This window comes from Penaeus japonicus, unplaced genomic scaffold, assembly GCF_977035675.1.
Source record: "Penaeus japonicus unplaced genomic scaffold, GWHDUDI00000001_assembly GWHDUDI00000020, whole genome shotgun sequence".
NCBI lineage: Eukaryota > Metazoa > Arthropoda > Malacostraca > Decapoda > Penaeidae > Penaeus > Penaeus japonicus.
The window spans coordinates 7843789-7866288 of NW_028234422.1; the positions used below are offsets into that span (position 1 = coordinate 7843789).

The following is a 22500-nucleotide window of genomic DNA, read 5'->3' on the forward strand; positions in this document are numbered from 1 at the left end:
TCGTTCTTTCTCTTCCTGCTCCAGGCGCTTAGCTTCCTCTTCTGCCTGAATGTGGGGAATAAATTTTAATCATTGATAAACTAATCAACTGATAATGATACAAAAAACACATACATCCATTTTATGGGACTGGGAAAATTTCAAGAGAATGCATATAAAAATGTTAAATAGTAATCTTAGTCTGCATAATGACACTCACTTTGCGTTCTTCAATCTTCTTCCTTTCTTCAGCAGCTTTCTCATCACGTTCTTTCTTCTCAGCTCGCTCTCGCTCTTCAGCCTACAAAGATTTTTATAATATGTAGGTAATTACAGTAATTTAAAGTTCAAGTAACAAGTTTCTAATGCTGATTAACCCATTGCGTACGGGTGTCATGACATACATGACGTAAGAGCTTTGGCCTGACGACGGGCGTCATGACGTACACGACGTTCGGGGATTTTGGATCACTGCGCTATTTTATTTTGCTATGAAAAAGGAATGAGTGATGATGGCTACTGCAGTCCTAATTACTATAATTACCGTAATATCGTGTAAGCTTAACGTCCAAAACCTAGATGGCACCACTTTTTTCTAGCACCAGCAGGTGAGAGAGCCTTGAATGGCACCCATCCACGGTCTCTAGCATGCACTGTCTCTATAGAGCGATGGCACACACTAAGTTGATGAACCCTTGCTCTAAAGTACCGCCGATGAAGGATGTGCAGGCAGAACGAGAAGAGGAAGGTGACTCAATCCATACCCAGTGTCTAAAATGTGCTCCTGTGCCAATATGGATGTCTTTCACTGTGGCACTCACAGCCACAAGCACAGGTTTCATTCCTCTTCCCTACCTCTTCTTGTTATCTTTATTGTAGGTGGTTATATGTTTCGTATTCGTTCATGACAGCACAAAAATACGAAAAAATAAAGTTGCCTTTTGTCCTCCCATAAAACAGCAATACTTCTATCACATTGAGTATAAAGAAAATAATGAGCTAATATGGATAACATACTACAATTTTAGTCAACTGCAGCACTGATAGAGTCTGTCATACGGCACATATAAGTCTCTAAACTCAATAAAACACGCAAAAAAATAAAACACAAAAACCGCTCTAGTTTTACAATGAATGACTGAAAGAGAGTGGGATGCTTCAAATTATATTGCTTCAAGTGGTCTCTCTCTAAAATAAAACCTATCCTGGAGGCTGGGCAAGCAAATTTATCTCCGTCTGCAATGGGTTAATACATCACAAAATTACTACTAAAAAAAAAAAAAAAAATCTTTCAAAAGGGTAATAAGAAATGGGTGTCAAGTGAAGATACCATGGGACTTTTTTTCCCTCAAATCTCTACCTCACCATTCCCACTGGAGTTAACACCAGAAAAATGAGAAACTTACATTTATTGTCCTGAAGTCAAAGCTAAAGTAAACATCCCTTGCAAGATTAGGACAGGTAGTAACAAGCACGAAAAAATCGAAACATACCTCTCTGGTGGCTCTTCTTTCTGCCTTTGCCTGGAGCTTTGCCAGCTTCTTTTTTCCGATCTTTCCTTCAGGTAGTGCAATTTCACTTTCAATTTCTGGTTCCTCATCCTCTTCTACGTCCGAGTCATCTCGACGACCTGGGACAGAAATAATGAGTTATCAGAAAGCACATGTGAGTAGTCAAATACTATCTGGCATCCCACACCTCTTGCTATTCACCTTTACTCTGTGCCTAAGGGCTGACTTAGTGTGTCTGTTGCCCACTCTGAGTAAAAACGTGAAAATAAATTGCAACCTTGGACATCTTATGGACAGCCATGGTCTTCTATAACCTCAGCTCTGGCCAACATTTATGGTCTTTCTTTATCATTACCATCTTCATAACGGAAAACAAGTTATTTTTTAATTTGAAAAAATTGTCAAAAATATGCTTCCTTATGGGGGTTGAACTGCAACCTCTAATCCCACTTCAAAGCACCATTACATATTCATAGCAAATACAAAAAAAAAAAATAGCAACAAAGATTAAGTGCTGGATATAATACAAAGTATACAAAAACAGATTTCCTCAAAAAAAAAATTTAACTTGAATATGAATAATTAACTTACGTGCTGCGGCTCGCATTCGCGCCCGGGCATTCCTGTTGGCAGCTGCCCGATTACCAACTGCAGGTCTGATGCCATCATCCCCAACACGTGGGCGTGGAGCAGGTGCCCCTCTTTCTTCTTGTTCTGAAAGGATATACATGCTGTCAGTTGCTAAGATATGAGTACGTAATTGATTGCAGAATATGATCAAATCTATCAGCATTGAAATGTTTCTATTCTGAGAACTTCCAATATGAGAACTGTCATCTCTTTGCTAAAAATAGTAATAACCAATACCTTTGATTTACCTAGTGTAAACTTGGATATAATCTATCATCATTTCTACCCATGTATATGCTGTGTTTCAATTACTTATCTACTTTATCCTATAATTATCCTATTATTATTCATTTCCTTTTCTGTTTTTTGCTAAAGCACTGAGACTGTGGCAACCCCTTAAAACTGCAGTACTTATAATTACTGCCAATATAGTAGGTACAATTGGTTTTCACAGACTAAATCTACTACATCTGGACAGCATACACCAAATGCACTCCAGAGATACGAAATTTCTTTTTCGCGACAGTACACAGCTTTTCTAAAGAACTGCACAAACATTGAAACAAAAATAAACTAATAAACTAAATAAAAATTATCCATCCCACTATAATCACATACACAAAAGCTATGGCTGCATCTTTTTCCAGATTGACTAGCCAGCCTCAGTCCACCAAAAGAAAATGTCTACAAATTATCAGTTCAAAATTTCCAAAAGCCTAATCTTGCTTTTTAACCTAATAATAATATGAAGTTTAATGATGTCACTTTAATTGCAAAATGTAATTATTCCAATGATATGGTAAATCCTAAAATATTATTTTCCTGAGAAATTTGTTGCACAAATGAAAAGTAAACCACATTATATCTACATCATGTGTCTTATTTTCTTAATGCCATTACATCAAGTAAACAACTGCTTATGGTCATGTGTCTGTTTACTCTGTGTGCATTGGAGCAGTAAAGATAAACATCACTCCTAAAGAAGTTAACCCATTTACGCCGAGGCTATTCCGGCTCGGAATGGTCAGAATGCCAGGGTTTTTGAACGCCTCGTGATTCTCGGGCGCACTAGCCGTGAGTCTGCTTGCTCACCCCGAGCGCCGGCTTTAACCAAATATCTTGTCGCCAGCGTCTGACCCAAAAACCACAAAACGTGTCAGCACGTCATCCGGCGTGAATGGGTTAAGATGTATGACTTTCTTGACTAATGAATGCCTATTTGATTCAGTACCATGCCTTAGGGAAAAACAGGTGCTCAAATTGTTGTGAAAGGTGCTGAATATATATAATGTATTGCAGAGTCTGTTTTTGATAGTGAGAATGCTATTCAATAATTACAGGAACAAAACCACTACAAATAACTATGAACTGTGATACCTGTAATAAAGAGTTCTGTCACTGGGGAAGATTAAAAGAAATTTATATGTGACCTGTAAGTCAAGAACAAAAGCAAAAAGAAAATATATGAAAAATGTGATCAACTTTATCTGCCCCCTGCAAACAGCCTGTATAAACTAGGTGTTGTGAATAAGACAGTGGAATTGAATGTAATTATGAGATTTAGATGCAACCCATTTCAAAACCTGGTAAATACAAAATATAGTGTGCATTCTTTGAATTGTAGAGTGTAATTTCCATTGAATTTACACTTAGGAGTGTATATTTATAGAATTTAGATTATTATTTGTACATTTCATTGATTATGAGACAAAATGTAATCTTCATGAATCTTTACTTTCATAGATTTTATTTTGTTCTTTTTCGCTTTCAAGCTTTTCTTGTACAATATCAACTCCCCTGCCCAATTAACCTACGGTTCCTCACATGTCTCTAAGGGTGTTGGGACAGATGGAAAGGGACATTATAAATGGGTGGTTTGCACAACTATCAAGGCATATTCTGATGATCATACTATAACCATCGTAAAAGACGTTCCTCCCACAAAACTCGACTGCTCCAGCTAACCTAAATAATGACCCAACAATTCCGGAGTAAAATCACTTGACTAAAACTAGGAATAAAATGAAAGTCCCCAACATATGGCCCATCTTGTCTCCCCAACTGCGCATGACGCTTTACCTTTTCCTCGTCCTCGCTGGAAGAATGTCAGGGCGGCAAGAATGACTGCCACGACCGTAGCCAAAACCGCATACAACGTTACATCAGACATATTGACAGATGATGTTGCTTCAAGGAGGAATACCAGACATTGTTTACATCCAACCTATAAGTTCCGGGGATAGGATCGGGAGGTCGGCCGGAATGCGCTTAAATACCGGGTGGAAGGGTGGTTTATGTCTTATTTCTTTTGAAATGTACTATTAGCCGACAAAACGAGAATGGGAATGATTTAAGAACACATTTCCCGTTTTATTTCGAATTGGTGAACATATTTTCAAACGTTAATGTTGGTTAAGTGGGATTGAAATACGTCGATGACATTGTCCACGTCAGACAAAATCATTTCATCTATAGCCTTATCTTTAAGCGAGAAACTATAGTAAAAAATAATTTTTTACCCATTTATTTAATAATTTGGTATAAGATATTACTTTTAACAAAACATTTTTATTATATCAATTTAAATAATTATGAAATATATTGAATATATATTCTTAAAGAGATTCAAGTCGAGGACGAGACCTCGCTTGAAGCAGCGGTGTTGTCAGTCGAGAAAGGAAAGCAAGATGACGTCCAAAAGATTTTTCTCAATATGCATTATTTTAGGCGTCTTCTGCTCGTTTTCCGAGGGCTTGTACTTCCACATTGGTGAGACGGAGAGGAAATGTTTCATCGAGGAGATTCCCGACGAGACAATGGTGACAGGTGAGGAGAAATAAGGCGTTTGTTATGAAATGCATGTCGGGAGAGTTTCTGATTAGATATAATTTTGTATGGAATATGTTCATTTACCCAATATTCCAGACGGGAATTAATAGATTTGAAACTAATGGTTAACGTGTTGGAGCGGAAATATATCTGCAATTGGTAATATCAGAATTGAAGATTTTTTTTTTTTTTCTTGATTAGGAGTATTACCCTCAGGAAACTAACCTCCCCCCCCCCCTTGTTGTAAACGTGGGAAATTATTCAGAATACTGCCACGTCTTAATTACTATGGATCTGGTATCGATGGATTCCTCTCAACCTCTTTTATTCAGGTATAGTGAGCATGACCCACGATACGACCCCTATTAATCCACTAACTTTGTCCCGATAACAAGGGAAGGCATGTAGGAGACCAGGGAAAATTATGGAGTCAAATGATAATAATGATTAGAATTTATGCATAAATATGTTGTGCAAATACTGTAATGTCACCTGCATGCCACAATACCCTGCCTGCCTAATGGCATATTGTGTGTAGTGATCCACGGTTGCACAGCTGCGCAAAGTGTGCCGATTAGGGGGGGGAGGGCTAAGCCATGGCTAGGGCAAGCACCAACCCTAGTTAAGATTAGGTAGGTAGTTAGCTATTATTATTCATATTTTACCCTGCTATTTCCCTGGTCTGCTTCATGCCCTCCCCTGGTTTCAGATTGTGGGTTATAGGGTTGAATCATGGATCATACTCCTTATATCTGAATAGTAGAGGGTGAGAGGATTCCATCGATACCAATATTGTAGTATTTAGCGACACAACACTCTTCTGAGTATTAACTGTAAATTTTAGAGATAGAAGTGGATCATTAACCCAAATCCTCCGGATGGCATGCAGTGATGACATCACTGCATGCCCAAACTCTGGTCATCATGTAAGGTGACGGCACCTTGATGCCAGGCGTAATAAGATAAGATAAGACCCCGGAATGGGTTTAGGCCTATGCGGTAACCTCCCTGAAATGCATCGCGCGCCAGTTATCAACGTCCCAGAGCATTTGGGTTAACCCATTGCATACGGGTGTCATGACATATATGTTGGCACCAATTAGGCCTAAAAGACTGGAGTCAATGTTTACATGACGCGACATTGGGATCTGCTCACAGTTAAAGCGCGCACAGTCATAAAATGTTATGGCTGTAATGGCGTTAGCTCCAGAGCTACAGGGTTCCAAAGTCGGCCTAAACCCACATTTTATATGGATTTATGGAAAAATATTGTTTGGGCTAGTCTGCGCTACCCAGAGGGTGGAGAAAATCCTTCCCCAGTTCCTCTAATTTTTAGTCAGTATCGTAGACCACCCGCCCTGAGAACTAGTTAGGTCCGCAATGGGATAAGTAGAATTTGCTTTCAAATCTTGATCAGAGTTACAGAGTCTTCGGCACTTACTACAGCCAAATATCTTAATCTATCCACGACAAGATGTATTTTCGCCTACTCACACTTATGCTGGGAAGATAAAATATTTATGACACTTCGTTCCAGGGTGTTTTCACACTGTGCGAGGATGCACTGAACCTCTCAGAGCATTTTTCACTCACTCTATTCTTATGGTTTGCATGATTGCGTCTACAATGTAAAGGCTTGTAAAAATATTGCCATGTTCAGAGGAGTTATTTTAGTCGAAAGACATGTTACAGCAATGCTTTTCTTGTTATTTTATTGAACTTTGTCTATATTCTTCACTTCTATGTGATTATACCAATAGAAAGTTGAAGCACTCTTAGTGGGGTATCTTTTTTTTTTTTTTTTTTTTTTTTTTTTTTTTTTTTTTTTTTTTCAAAAAAAGAACAGTATAAATAATCATACATGTACATTTGAGTATGTACATGATGTACTTCGTGATATCTCGGGTAATCAACAAATTAGAAATAGTTTTGCATTTGTAATTTTCTATTTTATTTTATTTCTTGGCCAATCACATTTGATCTTAAAATAGTTTTTCAACTCGGATCTTTGTATTCAATCGACCAGAAGCAGAAATTACCGTTATGTTATCATTATCATGTAATTTTCTGTGATATTCTTTTTTTTTTATGATATATAACATTTTATGACACTCTAATACCTAAACTAAAGTAACAGAGTCTAAGAAATTATGAAAAATAATTATACTTAACCCTTTCCTGATGGGGCACGCGCTAAGCGAAAGCCATTGCAATATTAAATTGGAAACGTCACACTGGCATGACGCCCCGGCATCGGGAATTTAGCTGTGTCACACGGGTGTGACGCACCGTCGTCATAGGGTTAAGAACAATCTAGCATTCTATTGCTGACGTTTCTGCACATCACAACTGCCCTACCTAGAACTTGGCGAGAAAATGCCTACATCTCAGGACATCACCTGGGTCCAGGGATATTTTCCAACCACATGATAGGGTGTCAACCGGCAGAAATGGGTTAAAAAATATCTGGATATTGGAGCCTCCAGCACTTTATGGATAGGCAGCAATGTGCACAACACATGCACTTTGTATAGTGTCTTTCTCAGATGCACATGTTCTTGCACAGCCACTGATTTTTGGTTTAGGTGCATACAGAATATTTCTTTAATTGATTAGAATTACAAATATTTACCTTTTACTTTGCAGAAACACACATAGGCCAAAGCAGAAATACCTTCCAAATTATCACAGTTAGCGCAACTGCAATAAAGCAGAAAGCATCACATATCAGTGGCTCCCTTTGGTCTCTGCGTGCACAAAAATCAGTTGAACTGTGCTGTCACCAAAAATTGTACATTCAGTACTGGCCAAAAAGACAAAAAAATACAAATAAATAGATAAAAAGGCTGAAAAACATTAAGGGATTTATGAAAATTAGTAAAGTACACAATGCTTTAAAGAATTCAGGATTGGTCTTTTAAAGAAAAATATAAAAATTGTTTGTTTAACTCACTCAGAAATTTTAGTGCTGGCCAACTGGACAATACAATTAGGCAACTTGTTCCAGAACTTAATAATAGTTGGAACAAAGCATCTTCAATAATACCAGATACAATGATGTATGAGTGTCAGAGTACACTCATTCAGGCACAGAGAGTATCTAGTAATTCTAAAAGGAGTATAATGTAAGGGAAGCCAAAATATAAAGGATGCTCAATATTATTATAAATCTTATACATAATTGATAAGGTGCCAATCATACATTTATGGTTGAAATAAAAATTTAAGTTAGATAGCAGAAATTTAGCTAATGCCCTATCAAGAACCTTAAAATGACAGTCAGCTGCAGACATCCAGACCTGTGAACAGTATACCAGGTCTGTCCTTTACCAGGATCAATATTCCTGTTATATTTTACTGTTAGTGTTACTCTGTAAGAGCTTCATAATTTGTAGAAGTATTTCTTTCTTCTTTTCCCTCCATTTTCCTGTTATCATTATTCATCTAAACCTATGGTAATCACCAATTTAAACATTATTTTTCTTTTTCATTTCCTTTTAATAGTTTCAAGAATGGCCGGGCCGCCTCGTGCATATAGCCCGGGCGAAGGGAAGTCTTCGCAAATCTCTCTGAACTGAACTGTTTCAAGAATTCACTGGTCATTCCTTTTCTTTTTTTCCAATTTTCTGTCATAATACAACATTCTCAGAAGTCTGAAGGATAAAGATGATAATATTGATGATGATAGTATCAATAACAACAATAATGATAACAGTATTAGCAAGTTAAATGTATCAACCAAGAACTTTCAATTCTATGTACTGTATTTTGTGGATGTTTAAAGTTAAAATGATGCAATTTTTTCTAGTAGGTTTAAACTTCTATCATTCAGGTTTTTATCATTTCTCAGTTGCAAATGTCACACAAATAAATTAGATACTAGAATGCAAAGCTTAACCCTTTCCCGACGGGGCACTCGCTACGCGAAGACCCCTATGCTGGGCGATTGCAATATTGCCTTGTAATCGTCACGGTGGCACGACACCCCGGCATTGGGAGTTTGGCTGTGTCACACGAGTGTGACACACCGTCGTCATAGGGTTAATATGTATGGGCAAGAAATTGCCCAAACGTTATTGAATAGGACCTTGCTTGCTGTCAGCATAAAATTTTCTCTTATTTTTTCACAGCTTGGTCACATTACTTCCATTCAGTTTTTGTGAGAAATTACGAGATTTTGATTTTGAATTACAATTATTTTTGAGATTTGTTGACTGTCAATACAGTCTTAATGATTAAAGTTGAACATCTACTATCAGAATTGACAATCTTGAAGAATAAATGCAATAAATTATAAAGGTTTTAATCACTTTTTTTCATATGCTTAATTTTTCTTTTTTGGGGGGGCAGTATTTTTAAGTCTAGTTTTTGAATGGAACATCTTAGTTAGTGAAATTTTCTGTTATGCCAAAATTTAACTTGTTTGTTGTTTTCATGGTATTTGCCCCAGAGCGTCTAACAACGAGCACTTGTTTCAGGAAACTACAAGCTGCAACTTTTTGACCCACGAACTGGTGGTTTCATGCCATCATCACCAGGCCTTGGAATGCACGTAGAAATCAGAGACCCAGATGACAAAATTATTCTCTCCAGGGTAAGCAGCAATGAATGGCTTTATTTGTATTCTGTTATTATAGCTACGCCATTAGTGTTCATTAGGTATTACTGCATTATATACAGAGAAGAATATGAATATCTGCACTAAGGTCATCATCATTTCTTGGGAATAATAGGCCTACATTTTACTGTTTTTTAGTCTACCTTTTCACAAAATGCTAAATTATAGTGCTTTTTGGTCATGCTGGTGTATCTGGCAAACTGTTTGCCAGTGTATAAAAGTAGTTTCAAAACTCAATTTAATTAAAGAAAGAAAGAAAAAGAAAAGAAAGAAAAAAAAAATAAAATATATATGTTTGTTTGTTTGTTTGTTTGTTTGTTTGTTTGTTTGTATGTATGTATGTATGTATGTATGTATGTATGTATGTATGTATGTATGTATGTATGTATGTATGTATGTATGTATGTATGTATGTATGTATACATATATATATATATATATTAAATACTACTTCATTTTAGAAATGTGTATTTGTGCTTTTATCAGTAGAGAGTACACTGGAGCCAAGTAATGCATCTGTATATTTTTTAAGTCAAGTTATACTGACATTACCTTTACAAGTCTATACCCATGTCTTCTTTCTTTATTTATTTTTTTTTATACTAATTTTACTTTTAACATTCAGGTGTATAGCAGTGAAGGCCGTTTCACCTTTACCTCACACACGCCTGGAGAACATGTCATCTGCTTGTACTCCAACTCCACCAAGTGGTTCTCAGGATCACAGCTGGTAGGTTTCTTTTGCCATTCCATTGTACAAGGATTCTTTAATCATTGATAGAAATGCCCCACTAAGAATGTGGTTTGGAAAAAGGACTTACGGAGTAATGTAATTCTTATGTTAAGAGTATTTGAAGTACTAAAGGCATTAATTTTAAAATGTCAACCATGAACTCTCAGTAAATGTTAAGGAGTAATTTAGAATACAAAGTTCCAAAGAAAATATTACCTAATATTAAATTAATTGCTTTTCTCCCACTACAGCGTGTGCACTTTGACATCCAAGTTGGAGAGCATGCAATTGATTATGCTAATGTTGCCCAGAAGGAGAAGTTGACTGAACTCCAACTTAGAGTGCGACAGCTGCTGGATCAGGTTGATCAGATTGCCAAAGAACAGAACTACCAGAGGGTAAGAAATTTGGCACTCATACTCATCAGACCAGATAAAGTTACTTTGCGAAGATTCTTAGTTTGAAGGAATGAGGTTTTAATTTGCATGTTTGAAGTTTCCTAAAGTTTAATAGTTCATTTTGACAGTAGTTAAGCGTTATTATTAATTTGGCCTTTTTACTGCAGTATCGTGAGGAGCGCTTCCGACAGACCTCCGACAGCACAAACCAGCGAGTTCTTTGGTGGTCCATCAGTCAGATTGGCATCCTAGTTGGCATGGGCTTCTGGCAGATGCGTCACCTCAAGAGTTTCTTCGAGGCCAAGAAACTTGTGTAATGAGTGGAAGAGAATGTAGGAATTATTTATATGTATTTCTTTTTTTTCTCTCTCTCTCTTTCTTTTTGCCACCATGTGAACTCTAGGCTTAGATCACCATGACTGTCCTTTATTGTAAAAAGCCATTGTTCGTTTGAAAGTGGTAAATTCATCTCTGCTTTGACAGTGGGTCACATATTACTTCCTCTTGTGGGGAAGAATGTACCTGCACCTTCTCTAAAATTGATGATAGATGCCTGAAATCTGGAGTCGGACATCATGTGACCACATTGCAAGAGCTTGAGTGAGAAATTCCAAGCATGGAAAGCCAAAATATCTACTCTGCAAAATTTCTTTGATCTTTTTATATTTTCACTTTGTATTTCTGTTATGATGAAAGTGTTGAGGGCCATGAGCACTACTTTGTTTTGCTGTGCTTTAGATATTAATCAGATTATAGATTTGCCATTCATGCTGCAGGTAGAATGATAAAGCTTTGACATTTTCTTCCATAGAAAGAATATATGCACTAACTGGGTGTAAATATCACTTATGATATAAGATTATCATTGATGACTAAATAAAGTGGAAAAAGTTGTAAATATTTTTTTTCATTTTGTGTTCATCACTGAAGTTGGGATAGTAAAGTTAATTTTTGGCAAGTTTTTTTGTTTTGTTTTTTACACTGAAGATTATGTGCACTATTTGTAATGTTTGAAAGTTGTTGAATTATGAGTTGGTCTAAAAATCATTTTTTTAATAAAACAAATTTTTGTTTATCAAAGATTCATTACCTAAAAACAAGATGTAAATATCAAAACTTGAATATGGAATCTCTTTGGTAATAAACATACTAGTTGTTACAATTTATTGTATATCAGTAAATGAACCCCAAGACATTAATCACATGCTGAGTTACCATGGTTTGACAATTGTTACGTGGTATCATTTCTGGAGGGTATCAGATGCATTGTGCCGAAAGTACTTGCATTTTATGCCATTACATCAATGTTGAGGGGAATGATACATGACTTCATCCAATTATATTTATTGTATACTTGCTGCAGGCAAACTCCTGACAACTTAGAAATACATTGAATACTACTGGCTTAATCATGGGAGATTACTTTGGTTCACACAGCTATCTCATTGGCACAACTTCTCTCACATTTCAAGACACGATCCTGAAAAGTATAAAGAGTAAATTAGCTTTATAATAATAATTCATAATAATAATAACACCCTCAAAAAAAAAAGTATTTAAGATCTTGCATAGGAACAACTATATTCATTGGATTATCCAGTGGTATTCCTGGAAAACACCAACATTTCATGCATGAATAATGGAAAATGACTACCACCAATGCAAATATTGGCTACTTGAACCAAACCCATATTTGGTACACCTTTATGCCTTGAGGAACCACTACAAAAGCAACTTCCAAAAGCATTCAGGAAATTGCTCATAGCAGCATAGCACATGTAATTATGCCAACTGCTGTTTAGACTATCAATTAAAAAATCTTAAGTTACATCAAAACCCACAATAAAATGTCAAATTGGCTACAGAATACACCCCACAAGATGTATATTAATTTTCTTTAAATTAAAAACCCCATATACTTTTATAATTATATATGAATAATTTCCACTTGACTTGGGGAAAAAACACCAAAATATCCATCACCTCCCAACAGAGCACAGCACCCTACACTTCTAAGTCCACCACTCAGCACTGCCAATGTGTGAACAATCAGATACAAGCATTGAAACTGACAGTTCACATAGTGGTAAACATGAAAACCAAGGGGACTGTGCACTTAAATCAATTATTTGACATTGCACTTAAATCAATTATTTGACATTTTAAAATCAATCAGTCCAGAACTCGATTGGTCAGTAAAAAGCAGAATATTTGCATGAAGATATTTCTTTTTTATCCTCTTTTATGGGGCAGATACTACTTGCTGCTGCCCAAAGTAATGCTTTCAGCAAACATTTTCCGACTAAAAAAATAAGCATTTATCAAATTTGAACTAAATACAAAATTAGCCTGAAAATTAAAATATGCACATAATCAAACTACTAAAAAAAAAAAAAAGCATATGGGTTAATGTATCTTCCAGTTTATAAATACCAGAAGAAAAAAAATAAATTAAGATAAATAAATATGGACATGCATAAAGAACCTTAACTCTAAGAGTGATTACACTAAACTAAAATATACAGAACATGCAACAATTTTAATCATCCATTCAAGAATATATGCATTTACTATAATATTCTGAAGAGCATCTATCTAAAAAATAATAACCATTGCATAATCAACATCTGTTTACCATTTTTCTTCTAATCAATAGGACAGAAAGAGAAGGTAACGAAAAACTACGAGCCCACAAACCAAGAAGGTAAAGTGGTAAAAGCAAGAGTGTTCCGACTTACCTAATTTACAGTCAAATCGAAAAATGTGAATGCATTAGGAATCTTCCTAGGAAGAATTAATAACGCTGCAAGCTACAGGCCTCATCATCATCATCACACACCTTCGTAATCATGTTACTATGAACAAATTACTCTAGAGCTTCTTCAAGTTAACCTATTTTGGTCGGTCAATAGAGAAATTAAAGAGTAAGAATAATTTTCAGTGTTCAGTCATTTCAGCTGCAGTGTAATTTCAAACAACAATTAGAATTCAACATTTCCTCAAATTATTACCAGCCTTGGTGCATAAAAGCATCGATTGCATTAACTACTTGAAAAACAGTGCAATTTGGGATAAAAGTCGTACTCTTTTTATGGTATTAAACAGGTCCTACACATTTGCCTCAATCCTTCAGCTATTATTTTCTTAATATATCATTCAACAATTAGCAACATTGCTAATATTGAAACTCAACTGATTATCTGACTTAGAGAGATACTTTATCTTACAAAACACTGTAATGCATTTTCATTATCTTGCATCATTATACTTCTTTAATAATGATAACCATTATATACCTTTGCAAATTTCACTTAAAAAGAAAAAAAATAATAATAATGCAACAGTTCACTGGAAAGATGTGCACTTTTCATAATCCATTAATTTTAACAAAGAACACTTAAGCAAGGGCTTTTTGTCAGTTTTTCAGAGTAAATTACTAAGTAAGTAATTTGAGTGGTACATTCAGAATATACTCAGAAGTGTTTTAAGACCAATGTGAGACACACAATACTGTTAGTCTCAAAACTAATATTTGCTTCCAATATACTCAAAATATATACTTTATGTATGTGATTTGAGTGTGAGTGTGTGCGTGCGCATGAATGTGTGCGCGTGAATGTATGTGAGTGAGAGTGAGTGAGAGTGAGAGTGAGAGTGAGAGTGAGAGTGAGAGTGAGAGTGAGAGTGAGAGTGAGAGTGAGAGTGAGAGTGAGAGTGAGAGTGAGTGTGAGTGTGAGTGTGAGTGTGAGTGTGAGTGTGAGTGTGAGTGTGAGTGTGAGTGTGAGTGTGAGTGTGAGAGTGAGAGTGAGTGTGAGAGTGAGAGTGAGAGTGTGAGTGTGAGTGAGAGTGAGAGTGTGAGTGTGAGAGTGAGAGTGAGAGTGAGAGTGAGAGTGAGAGTGAGAGTGAGAGTGAGAGTGAGAGTGAGAGAGAGAGTGTGAGAGTGAGAGTGTGAGAGTGTGAGAGTGAGAGAGTGAGAGAGTGAGAGTGAGTGTGTGTGTGTGTGTGTGTGTGTGTGTGTGTGTGTGTGTGTGTGTGTGTGTGTGTGTGTGTGTGTGTGTGTGTGTGTGTGTGTGTATGTGTGTATGTGTGATTGAATATGCATGTATTGCATATATTAATTCTTGCCATACATACATAATGTATAATTAAACAAAATCATATTATTCTAAATGATAAACAAAGAAATGGAGGGAGTGAGTTAAGAAACTAAATAATGGCAAAGGAGTTTTTTGTTAGAAAAATTGCACAACAAACATTGAAATAAAATTGAAAATGCACACAGGGCTGCATAATTCTAATTATCATTCCCAGTGGATTAGGTTAGACCAATTTGTCAAATTTGCTCATCACGGAGCAACTTCTGAACATGTACCTATCATCTTAAATCTTGTTAGCAACTGCTGCAGCACATAGGTGGTAAGGGCCCATGTGTGCAAGGAAACTCGGCCATGGAATATCTGGCTGAGCACCTTCGGTTCTCTTGTGCCCTTCCTTGGAGGGAGCACCTGACTGAACAGGTGACTGAACAGGTGACTTAACAGACGATTGTGCTCCTAGTTTCACAATGGAGGCTGTTGAGCCAGTTGAAGGTACAATGCTGTATAATAAAAATAAGTGTGTTGAGACACAGTACAAGTAGAATGCATTTTACCTTTTTTAATGTTTTCAGATAATACCACAATGAATCACAGAAATTTCACATTTAAAATTATCAATTTTATTAATATGTAATTTTAGTAATTTAAGACTGAATCTCAAATGTTAACAAAATATCTCTCAACAGTAAATAATAACAAGGCAATGACAATCTGTTAGATTTTGTAATTTGCAGTTTATTGAATGACAATAATTATATCCTATTAACTCGAGTTTTTTTATACCCAAGTGACTAGGCATGGTTCACAGACCATGTAACATTTACAGATCTTTTTTTTTCTTTCTTTCTTTCTTTTATTTACTTTCATGGAATGACTCTCCTTTGACATGTACATTCACCAAGCAACATTGTTTACCCTGTCCAGGTATCCATTTTCTCAGTTCAACTAAACATTCTACTCCATTTTGCTTAGCTTATCTGTATACCTGTTCTACAACAAAACTCGCCAGCTTGTACTTGCAATAACACTGAATAAATAAATAAAGTTTACTAAATGTGAGTAATATTCTACACAATTTAGAGAAGTATAATTTACTTTATGCTTATTCTGTTTTCAAAAATCCTTAAACAATGTTATTGCAAGTCATTGCTGTCTAAAGTATATTCATATTTTCACAAGACATTCTGTATATACAGGCAACAAGAATAGCAGTTTAAAACCATAACCCACATGATTAGAAGCATTGTTAGCCAATCTTCAGCCAACTTTATTTTTCACAGACATGTGTAGGTGTATAAGATATAGTTTGTCTTTAATATCATTAGTAGTGTAGTGTACCCATCACAAAATGAAGTTTGACTTTGATCATAAGCATTTGCGACAGCTGTACAAGCACTCTGAACAGCAAATGAAACAGTCGCTTTAAAGCTCCCGATGGGTACCTTAACTTAACAAGCAATTAGTATCCCTTGTCAAGTCCACAACTGAGAAATTACTGTACGTACAGGACGCGCATGGTATTGGTATAGCCAGCTCCCTTCTGCCAGCCAGTCACCACAACAACAGGGTCTCCAGGCTTGATGAAGCCACACTCCTTGCCATACTGAACAGCATAGTCCACACGAGCATTGACATCGTTCATCCAGTCTTCAATACGTTCAGCTGAAAACAAGAAAGAACCATGAATATGTATCTACGTACAAAAAGAAAAGAAAAAAATTTAGCCCAAATATGATCCTAATCAAATATGCAAATTTAAGTGATTGAGCAAATAAAGAAAACAAAATAGTTAATTCTCTGTTTGCTAAACCATTTTCCCTTTACATTCAAAAGAACTTTTATCATTCTTGTAATCCAACAAAAATTACTTTCTGTCCAAAGCATTAACATCTTTTCATTTATCTAAAGTTTATAATATCTGTAGTAGTCTGTTGCCCTAAAATCTAATCACATCAAACTCATCAAACATGCAAGAACAGTATAGGAACAATTAAAGCTAATCTGTTAGATGATTTTCATGCCACCACATGACGGGATATCACATCTTCCGTCATTAACAGGTTAAGCATTACTAAGGTACACTGTATTTCTTAAATGAATTGGTAAGTTGGTAACACTATAATTTTTTTTTTCTAATACTGTTTAGTTGCCAGACACCTCTTTTCTGTCACTTTCTTGGCCAAGTATACAGTATTTCTGAACCACTGAAAAATCTACTCTCAAATAATTATAAACTCCAGTAAATGACGCTTCAAATCCTTGTTGAAGAAAAATAGATTTGTGACAAGTGAAGTCACACAAACTTAATTAGTGAGGTTCCCCAAAAATTTTACATGTAAATCATACAACTATGTAAATTAATTCCATTATCTTGAAATCATAACTCACACAAATACTATGTTACTAAAAATGAACTAATTGTAAGTAGGCCACACAGATAAATAACACTTGGATAATTGTCAACTGCTGACTGTTAGAGCTTATAAATCTCTAATAGCATAGCATGCATTTCTTGAGACTCGAGTTAAACTAGTAAGATACAAACCCAAATAAGAAAACAGTGGGAAAATTCTCTAGCTTCTTCATCAAAAAGGAAAAATATAAGTTAAATCTAAAATATGTTGGAACTATTTAAGCCAAAGCCTTAACCCATTACAAACGGCAATAGATTTGCTCAACGTGTCCCTATGACTGACGCTAGTGCCACTGGCACAGCATCCCAGATGAGTTTTATTTCAGAGAGAGGAAACTTCCCGTGACATATCATGACCTTTGACATGCTCTTCCATACACTGATTATACTACTAGAGCCATGTTTGTGTTTTTTTTTTTGTGTGTGTTTTACTGTATTATGAGACATGTGTGCCACATGGCAGGCTTTATCAATGTTACAGTTGTCTAAAATTGTAGTATAGGGTCCATATCAGGACAAAAAGCAACTTTATTTTTTCATATTGGTGTACTTTCATAAATAAAGACAAAAGAAATAACCCTCCACAACCTGTGTTTAGGACTGAGAGTACCACAGCAAAAGCAGCCAAACTGGCATGGGCCCATTATAGACACTGGACTTGGTCTGGGTCATTTTCCTCTTCTCACTCAGCCTGCACATCCTACATCGCTGGTAATTTAGACCAAATGTCACCGCTCTCTGGAGACAGTTCTTTCTAGAGACCATGAATGGGTGCCATTCTTTCCTGCTGGTGTTAGGAGAGAGTGGTGCCTTTTATGTTTGGGATTCTAAACTAAATCTATTTTGCTGAATATTACAGCATAGTTATTTATGATTGTAATTTTCATCAACATTCAGTAAGTAGAATTATTACTTATAGTACAATAAAGAAACAGCAATCCACTCTCCCTTAACATCAAAAATGCCGTGATAACTATAGTCATGTACGTCATGATGCCTGCCGTCAGGCCCAAAGCTTGTGCATCGTGTATGCTATGACACCCATCCGCAATGGATTAATATCCTCAAAATCCAACTTCTATATTGTTGAGAAAGCATCATAGAGAAGTATTAACTTTATGCCTAAACATGTGAATTTTGCCCATGGTACCTGACTTATTCTAATATTAATTGCATTTTTCATGTTTACCACAAAAGTTAACAATGGAAATTTCCAACTAACTGATATCTATTCAGTCCCAAAATTGGATCTCTCCCCATCTCAAAATGTCATTACTATTTACATATGATGAGTGCAGCCTTATTTGGCTTAAAAACTCCTTATCTTTCTTCTATTCAAATATTAGAGTAGAATAACTAACTAATCCATCTACGATTTAGAAAAAGTCAGCTGCACTTCCATCCATTTTGTCTAAATTGTGTTTGTTGTTCTTTGGTACTGAACCTCTCACTGGAGAAATGTAAAAATAAGACTATATCCTTTTCCCACTATTCACTTTGTTGGTAGTGAGTGTGGGTTATAATTAAGAAACTCATTTATAGGTTTACAAAATCTAAAAACTCTCTCATAAATTAAATACAACTGGTAATTAGTGAACTCAATTGGGTGCAGATTACATAAAAGTCCTGAAATTATATACAATCCTTGAGCATTCAACATTTAGAAAAAATATATTAAAAGAAACACTGATCTATTGCACAGCAAAGTCTAAATAAAACTTCAAATAAACCATGCCAGAAAAAAAAAAAAATAATAATATCTAGATTTCTCTCTACATAAAAACTACAGCAAAAACAAAATTCAACTAACATACCATTCTCATCCTCTGCATTAAGAAAAAAAATTGAGAAATAAATTACAACAATGTTCATGAATCATTAATCTTAAGAAGCCCTTTACTACATCTGGAATCTAGGCATAAAACTTATCAAATTTTCAAGCACAAGACGACCCTTCTCTTCAAAAATAATTTCATGCCATAGTTCATTCAGTTACAAAAATTTTCCCTTCTAATTTCAGCGTGTTGACCAAAAGACGGTATTTTTATATATAGATCATAATTGGAATAATTTAACTCATATCAGCCTTCAGTTACTGTTCATCTTTCCAAATGCAAAGGACGATTACATTATCCAAAATCAGAGGGAAGGGAAAAGCTGCGTCAGTCACTTTTCAGCTTTCAAAGACGGGTTGTAAATCAACATGTGGATTTTTCAGAGATAATCGACATGTCTCCAGTGATTCACAACACAGAGACATGATACACAGGGGAACAGAACACATGATAATGGGACTCTTAAGAGAGAGGGAGGCAGAAATGGAAGGGGAACTACAACAATAAAGGCAACCTGAAAACAACACAGTTCTAGGCACCAGGAACAGTTATCAGAAATTAAAAAGCATTTGAAGCCATATTTACAGTTTACAACCAAACTCTTTCTTATTAAATTAAATATCTGGGTGTTTTTCAGATACATATATGGGCTATGATGAAGCCAATATATTTTTAATATTATTATCATTTTCAATGGATAGGAATGTTTACAAATCTAAAGTTAAAAAAAGAATGAAAAATAGGTAAACATTATCTCTCACAAAGAAAAAAAAATCATTTAATTTACTAATCAGAATTAATTTACAGAATATCTGTTATATAAATATTGAAAGTACTTGGTCATCTTCAAGACAAAAAACCCTGACCATAATTTTAAGTCTAAACAATCTAATATTGATTTAATTCTTAATTTGTTGTAAATATGATGACACACAGCATTCCACTTCTATTTCTTTATAAAAAAAAAAAAAAAAGAAGACATTCTACTTTCAAAAACTGGATTTCAGTTTCCCTGAAATTTAGAACTTATTTTATTGCATGGAGTTGAATTCATCCTTAAACACTGAGAAAAAAAAGAAAGTTTTAAGTACCTTATAACTACTCAACTTCAAGGAACTCACCGTTTGATTATACACTGTATTAAACGCATATGCTTAATAGCGCCTTAACATAAAGACAGACCTCCATGAGCCATTGTGTGGAGGTCACCAACAACTTAAATCTATGGTTAAAACACAAATTCTGGGTAAACTTTACCAGATTTCTAATAATGAAACCCTTTTATACCAAGCCAATACATCCACAATGAGCATGTGTTAAATCCAGATAATTTTCCTAGATAATTTCCCCGTGGTGATAAATTTTTGCTCCTTAATCACTTCTGTAAGAAATCTGGCCAAGACGGGAACAGGACAAGGAGAGCAGGTGATGAGAAGCTGCAGACATTTTAAAGGAAGACCAAAGAAAGTAAACACAACGAGGTACATTATTTTCAACCTATTAGTGCAAAATGCAATTCATAATCATCGGAGTTAATAAACTCTTGTCGAGAACAAAAAACAAGAAACAAAAAATCAATCATTATCCCTTCAGCACACATCTACTTTCCTGGATAAAACTAAGGAAAAAAAAAAGTGAATAAAAGGTTAAAAGCTTTGAGTTCACTGCAAAAAATAATAATGAGTAACCAAATAAAATAAATAAAGTAGAACAAAGAAAGAAAAGGGACAACAAATGCAAATTCTCTCAAAGAAACATACCATTCTGAGGCACTGGATTACAGACGAAGGAGAATGGAAGAAAGAGACTGAATGTAGAAATACTGGGTTGGATAGCCATGCTGTTTATTTTGCTCATCTTTATATTGTCTTTACAGTTCTCTCTGGGCTTTCTAAATATTCCTTAACTATGGCTTCTTTTGCTCTTACACATATTGAGAAACAATGTCAGTACAAATACTATTGCAGCATAAAACTACTCTTGTGCACAACAGTTGTCTGAAAAACTTAATCTTTTAATCAGAAAATTAAGTACAGCAAAAGATATGATAGGCATGTACTTGATATTAAGAAATAGATTACTATAAAACTTTATAAACCAACTCTACTCATTCACTCTCTCAAACTCACATTCAATTAATCTCTCATTCAAGCTTGCACAAAAGTATCTAGATGTTTTTCTCCGCACCCCTTTTTACTCTAATTTTACTCTCTTTTTTCCAAACCACTTAAATATACATGAGCCCAGTTTTGCAATACTTTACTCTACTGGTCAACACTCAATAAAGCCATACTGCTTCAGAAAACAACAGTATATCCTGTACTATCATATGAACAAGGGATTTGACCTGTGTACTTAAAGACTTTAAAGTAGAATAAAAAGAGATTTATATATATATATAAACACACGTCTAAGTGCCAATAGTACATACCAGTGTAGTGGATGGGAATAATACCACGGTAGAGGTGGCACTGTCTGGCCACCTGTGGGAATCGTGTGACAGCAACAATCGGGCAGCGAGGCCTGTACTTTGAAACCAGATGAGCAGAGCGACCAGTGGTGGTAATAACAATGACTGCTGTGGCCATTGCTTTGAATGAAGCTTCAACAGCAGCAATAGCTGTGGTGTGAGTTGAGTCAGTGGGCAGATGGACCTGGAAAAAAGTTTAGTGCTTCAAAATAAGAAACCAATATATCTATGGAGCTTTGTATACTTCTTTATCCATATCTGTTCTTTGTATATAAATGTTTATCTTAATCTAAACTAAATAAGCATATACATGTATCTTTATTTAATCATCCTTATAATGCATCACTGTAAATCAGCTTCAATTTAAATATCTATATTTTTACTCAAGTACGTTTCTATATGGACATTTACAGGTACTAAAAAAAGTAAAGTATAGCAGGTCAAGGCTTGTCAAATGACTTTGCAATGTAAGATTCCATTAGATCTATTGATATAATACTCTACAAAATTATTGGAAGTACAAACCATCCTTGTCATAGACTTGGAAATCTTTGAAATTACCTGCTGAGACAACTCAGTAAATAGTTGCTTGTGCCAAATTGCAGCTTCGGCTTCACGTGCAATATTGGCCATGGTTCGTACACAGACAAGAGGGTAGCCTCCCTTTGCGGTCTCACCAGACAGCATGACACAGTCGGCACCATCAAGGATAGCATTTCCCACATCTGACACTTCAGCACGTGTGGGACGGGGCTTCTTTACCATGGATTCCAACATCTGGGTAGCACAAATGACTGGCTTTCCAACCTAAGAAGAAAGGGCAAAACAATTTTAGAATGAAGAAGATTCACTGTAATTTGAAAGGAGTTAAACTAATAAAAGTATCAATAGTAATAACAAAATTAAGGCACTTCAGATTTAGAAAATAATCAAAGTATAAAGATTTCATTTTTCATTTTTTTTTTTTATATACTGCTAATATAACGT

At 35.4% G+C, this 22500-nt stretch overlaps 3 protein-coding genes across 6 annotated transcripts in view; 1 reads left to right on the forward strand and 2 right to left on the reverse strand.

Annotated features, from left to right (window-relative positions):
- The window catches only part of LOC122256566 (DDRGK domain-containing protein 1), a 6684-nt gene extending 2320 nt beyond the window's left edge, over nucleotides 1-4364 (reverse strand). Inside the window, exons 1-5 of the mRNA XM_043021358.2 lie at nucleotides 4200-4364; nucleotides 2082-2204; nucleotides 1473-1609; nucleotides 200-280; nucleotides 1-45 (exon numbers count right to left, since the gene is read on the reverse strand). The exon at nucleotides 1-45 is cut by the window's left edge and continues 138 nt beyond it. Coding sequence (XP_042877292.2) covers nucleotides 1-45; nucleotides 200-280; nucleotides 1473-1609; nucleotides 2082-2204; nucleotides 4200-4290 — 477 coding nt within the window. The 5' untranslated portion in view covers nucleotides 4291-4364. The remainder of the gene's footprint in view (nucleotides 46-199; nucleotides 281-1472; nucleotides 1610-2081; nucleotides 2205-4199) is intronic.
- Nucleotides 4365-4792: 428 nt separating this feature from the next.
- On the forward strand, nucleotides 4793-11860 carry eca (transmembrane p24 trafficking protein eclair). Its single transcript, XM_043004876.2, has 5 exons — nucleotides 4793-4946; nucleotides 9428-9543; nucleotides 10193-10297; nucleotides 10552-10698; nucleotides 10866-11860. The coding sequence occupies exons 1-5, from the start codon at nucleotides 4808-4810 to the stop codon at nucleotides 11013-11015; spliced, it is 657 nt and encodes a 218-aa protein (XP_042860810.1). The 5' UTR covers nucleotides 4793-4807; the 3' UTR covers nucleotides 11016-11860.
- A 166-nt stretch (nucleotides 11861-12026) lies between these two features.
- LOC122246343 (pyruvate kinase) overlaps nucleotides 12027-22500 on the reverse strand; it is a 16052-nt gene continuing 5578 nt past the window's right edge. The window contains exons 7-12 of one of the 4 annotated variants that reach the window (XM_043004868.2): nucleotides 22075-22320; nucleotides 21475-21697; nucleotides 20804-20815; nucleotides 16301-16457; nucleotides 15071-15295; nucleotides 12027-12178 (exon numbers count right to left, since the gene is read on the reverse strand). In XM_043004868.2, coding sequence (XP_042860802.2) covers nucleotides 15079-15295; nucleotides 16301-16457; nucleotides 20804-20815; nucleotides 21475-21697; nucleotides 22075-22320 — 855 coding nt within the window. In that variant the 3' untranslated portion in view covers nucleotides 12027-12178; nucleotides 15071-15078. The remainder of the gene's footprint in view (nucleotides 12179-15070; nucleotides 15296-16300; nucleotides 16458-20803; nucleotides 20816-21474; nucleotides 21698-22074; nucleotides 22321-22500) is intronic. The other 3 variants (XM_043004870.2, XM_043004872.2, XM_043004873.2) reach the window with 3 other exon arrangements.